Source organism: Megalops cyprinoides, chromosome 13 (assembly GCF_013368585.1).
Source record: "Megalops cyprinoides isolate fMegCyp1 chromosome 13, fMegCyp1.pri, whole genome shotgun sequence".
In the NCBI taxonomy this organism is placed as follows: domain Eukaryota; kingdom Metazoa; phylum Chordata; class Actinopteri; order Elopiformes; family Megalopidae; genus Megalops; species Megalops cyprinoides.
The window spans coordinates 2,222,501-2,226,610 of record NC_050595.1 but is presented as its reverse complement, the minus strand read 5'-3'; the positions used below and the strand labels follow the sequence as shown (position 1 = coordinate 2,226,610).

The following is a 4,110-nucleotide window of genomic DNA, read 5'->3' as shown; positions in this document are numbered from 1 at the left end:
CTGCCTTCTTGCATGTCAAGTGTGAGTGCTGGCGCCTGTCTCCTGCCTCCCTCTCTTATTTATCTGTAAAGATAATTGTTTTTCTGTTCCAATCTCGAAAAAGTCCGACACAGCACTCTGGGGCCCAATGGGGCGAGGCCTTCGCGGTCATGTGACCTGCTGACTCAGCAGGGAGGTGGGATGGGACATGCAGAGAGAGAGAGAAGGCCTCGTCGCGCGACTCACAGGCCCTCTGAAGGGCGGGGTTAATTACCCACCACAGATGAAGAACACTGAACTTTGGCAAAACTCGGAGGCGAACATCCTGCCGTGCTGAAAACGGCATCTGCTCAGCGGAGACAGCCATACTGCTCCACTTGTCTGAAGTGCAGCAGAGCTGAATTAGAGTCAGGGGTTCGAGTCTGTGACCCGGGGCAGGGGTAGGCATGCTTATTGCTTATTGCTCCATCCATCCAAACTCTTAATTACATACTTGGATCCGTTACCATGCTAAGTGAGTCTGTTTACTAATCGTACATTAAAAAGTTTCAGTCAAATTAATGTACTTAATTTAATTAAAACAACGTGTCTTAATCTGTCTCCTCCTCCACACAAAAGGTTCAAAGGGCAGACTGATTTTGATTGGATGGTAATGCAAGAAATAGGCACACTACATGAGCGTTTGATTGGTTTCTTTTAATGCCAGATAATATTAAAGATACATTCATTTCTGTTACGACCAAAAACATCCTGCATGTTTACAGTAGTTTTAATTCTTTATAATACAGTTCTTAATTATATGTCAAATTTATATTAGATATGCACACATCCTTTTTTTTTAAACCATAAACTGTTTTAAAGAGTTCAGTTGTTTTGCATGTCCCATAGTCCCATATCTAACACAGACTTTACAAAAACTGGAATATTAAAAAGCAACTAGTGAGGTTTTTCAGCATTTAAGAAACACCGTTAAACAAATATAAGATACCATAATATACCTTTGATTAAATTAGACATTTTCTTAAAAATAAATATCTGTTAATAGACTTAATTGCTTAATTTACAAATAATTCAGTTAAACATGTTTATTCCATTGTATTAAATAATGCAAGTAAAAATAAAATAGTTAACTGGTCCCGTTTGTGTATTAGCATGTTCCAAAGAAGATCTCACGCAGACATTAAAGCTATGCAAAGAAAAGAGATACAAGGATCTGTCAGAGTAATATGGCAGATCACGTGGTGTCAATGTAAGGATACATACAGTACTTTCTGTTTCAAGTGTAGAACCGGTAGGATATCAAAAATGGACACCAGAAGGCATTTCCTCAATAGCAGGAAGTGATGTAATAACAGGCTCATGAGAGGGGTGTGACTGGTTGCATTGCAGCCTCAGATCCAGAGATATACGTGTAAATCAGGAGCACAGCGGCTCCCACTTAAATGATTATTTTGTATTGTTTTGTGTGCTGATATGTAGTACAGATAATAGGACGCCTGCTTTCCTTGTCCACTCACACACACACACACACACTCACACACACACACACACACACATACACACACAAACACATACACACACACTCACACACGCACACACACACACACACACACACACACTCACACACACACGCACACACACGGACACACGCACACACACACACACACACACACACACACACACACACACGCGCACACAGTAACATGAGGTTGATTGTGTCACAGTGTGGCTCCTGTGTTTGCCTCGGTGGGGTGCAGAGTGATGGTGAATGGGGCTCATTTTCGGGGTGCTTTGCCATCACCACAGCACAGCGGTGAGGAGGAGTGAGCGTTTGCACAGAGCCGAACTGATGTGTAAGATGTGTACCCTATTAGAACCATAAAGTGCTCTTAAACTGTCATACACAGGTACAGTTTATGAAACGAGGTCAGCGGTGCCAACACAGGCTGGTGGGCTGTGTGCTCATAGCAGTATCTTCAGCCACATTTAACAACATGGTATTTCAGTGCAATTGTTTTGTTTTTGATGCTCAAGATTTACATATTTGTCTCTGTCTGAAAAAAGCTATTTGTTCATGAGAGTCACCCTCTGTGATACCCTGAGTGGTCCTGCAGGTAGGGGATGCTCTAAAGCTTGGCGAGCAGGTTGCTGACCAGGCGCTGCAGGTCCTGGGCCCTCATGCGTGTGGTCTCCAGGACCTCCTCGTGATTGGCCCGCTCCTCGCTGGCGTAGTCCATCACCGCCTTGTTGGTGATGAGGGAGAGGCCGAAGACTCGCAGACCGCAGTGACGTGCCACAATGACCTCAGGCACAGTGCTCATTCCTGTAGAGGTGGGGGTGAGAGAGGAAGAGGGAGAGAGGGGAGAGAGGGAGGTGGGGTGGGCAGAGAGAGGGGGAGAGAGGTGGAGAGACAGAGCGAAAGAGAGAGAGGTAGGGGGGAAGAGAGAGGGAGGGGAGAGAGAGAGAGAAAGTTAGAGGGGGAGAGACAGTGAGGGGGAGAGAGAAAGAAAAGGGATAGAGGGGTAATAAGGGACAAAGGAAGAAAGAAAAATGGAGAGGAAGAGAGAGAGAGGGAGCAGGAGAGCAGAGCAGGGTGGGGAGGGAGAGGTTGATGGAGTGAGGCAAATAGAGAGAGGAAAGAGGGTAATGAGAGAGAGTTCAGCTACAGCCACTGCAGCACAGCTGAACACAGGAAAGCAGAGAGAGGCTGCATCGGCATACAGCTGCGAACGGGCACCTAAACCCAGCACAAACCATACTTAGGCTCTTTATTCAATTCTTATATTATTTAACTGATTGGTGAGGGACCAAGAGGAACAGCAAAGCAACGGTGCACCGGGCTGACCCGAACCACGCCCACTGCGTGATCACCTGATGTCCGAAACCTGGCTGAGGCTCAGCCGGAGGTCCACTTCCTCCTCTCACCCCACCGGCGCCTCCCTGGCAGATACAAACACTTCCCCAAATTCTCTCTGTGTGTGCATTGGTTGCTACGACTACCGGATTCGGAAGAAAGCTCTACTATGTCAGAGGGCTAACTCTGTATTTTTACAGCCACCCACTTGCCATAGAATAAGCTGCCCCATCGGTGATTTGAGCTCACAAAAGCTTTGCATGTTTTGTGCCACTCCAGGATCAGAGTAATAAAGACATTATGAATAAGTAATAACACAATTAAAGAGTTAGAATGAGAGCAAGAGCTGGTGCATAATGTCTCATTTCTTTGTTATTGAATGTGCAAAAGGAAATGATCGGGGTTTGCACTCTCAGGCAGTCATACAGAGAGTTTATTCTGATTTCCTTCCTCCTGACCTTTGGCCTAATGGCTGGCCTCATTGATGTGGCATTTGATTTGCTATGGTGGATGACCATAGGTTACGCATCAATAACACCTGTGGCTTTATGCAGCTTAGATGCAAAGATACCTCTTGGAAACAAAAACTCTCAGGTCAGGTCAGAGGTCAGATGGCCCATAGAAAAGCGAAAGACTCGACAGAGAGCGAGAGCACAGAGAGGAGGAGGGTGGTGAGAGGAATTCTGGGATATGCCACTCGGCCCGACACTCACCCACGGCGTCGGCCCCCAGGGTCCGTAGCATCTTGCACTCTGCGATGGTCTCGAAGTTGGGGCCGGCCAGCATGCAGTATACCCCCTGCTGGAGGAAGGAGGTACAGCCCTGCTCCGCCGCCGTCTCCTGGGCCAGGCGGAACACCTCCCGGTCGTAGGCATCCGACACGCAGGGGAAACGAACCCCAAACCTGCCGCGGCATCAACATCCCAGTTACCCCACAGACCCCACCTGCAGTGCTGGTGCGTTACTGACCCATGCTACGCTCACAGCTGAGCCGCTGGGAACCGCCCCATGCTACGCTCACAGCTGAGCCGCTGGGAACCGCCCCATGCTACGCTCACAGCTGAGCCGCTGGGAACCGCCCCATGCTACGCTCACAGCGAGCCGCTGGGAACCGCCCCATGCTACGCTCACAGCTGAGCCGCTGGGAACCGCCCCATGCTACGCTCACAGCTGAGCCGCTGGGAACCGCCCCATGCTACGCTCAGAGCTGAGCCGCTGGGAACCGCCCCATGCTACGCTCACAGCGAGCCGCTGGGAACCGCCCCATGCTACGCTCA

At 48.8% G+C, this 4,110-nt stretch overlaps 1 protein-coding gene across 1 annotated transcript in view; it reads right to left on the bottom strand.

Annotated features, from left to right (window-relative positions):
* Positions 1-1,982: 1,982 nt before the first annotated feature.
* Positions 1,983-4,110, bottom strand: part of pnp6 (purine nucleoside phosphorylase 6) — a 12,947-nt gene continuing 10,819 nt past the window's right edge. The window contains exons 5-6 of the mRNA XM_036543871.1: positions 3,547-3,737; positions 1,983-2,302 (exon numbers count right to left, since the gene is read on the bottom strand). Of these exons, the coding sequence (XP_036399764.1) occupies positions 2,106-2,302; positions 3,547-3,737 (388 nt within the window). The 3' untranslated portion in view covers positions 1,983-2,105. The remainder of the gene's footprint in view (positions 2,303-3,546; positions 3,738-4,110) is intronic.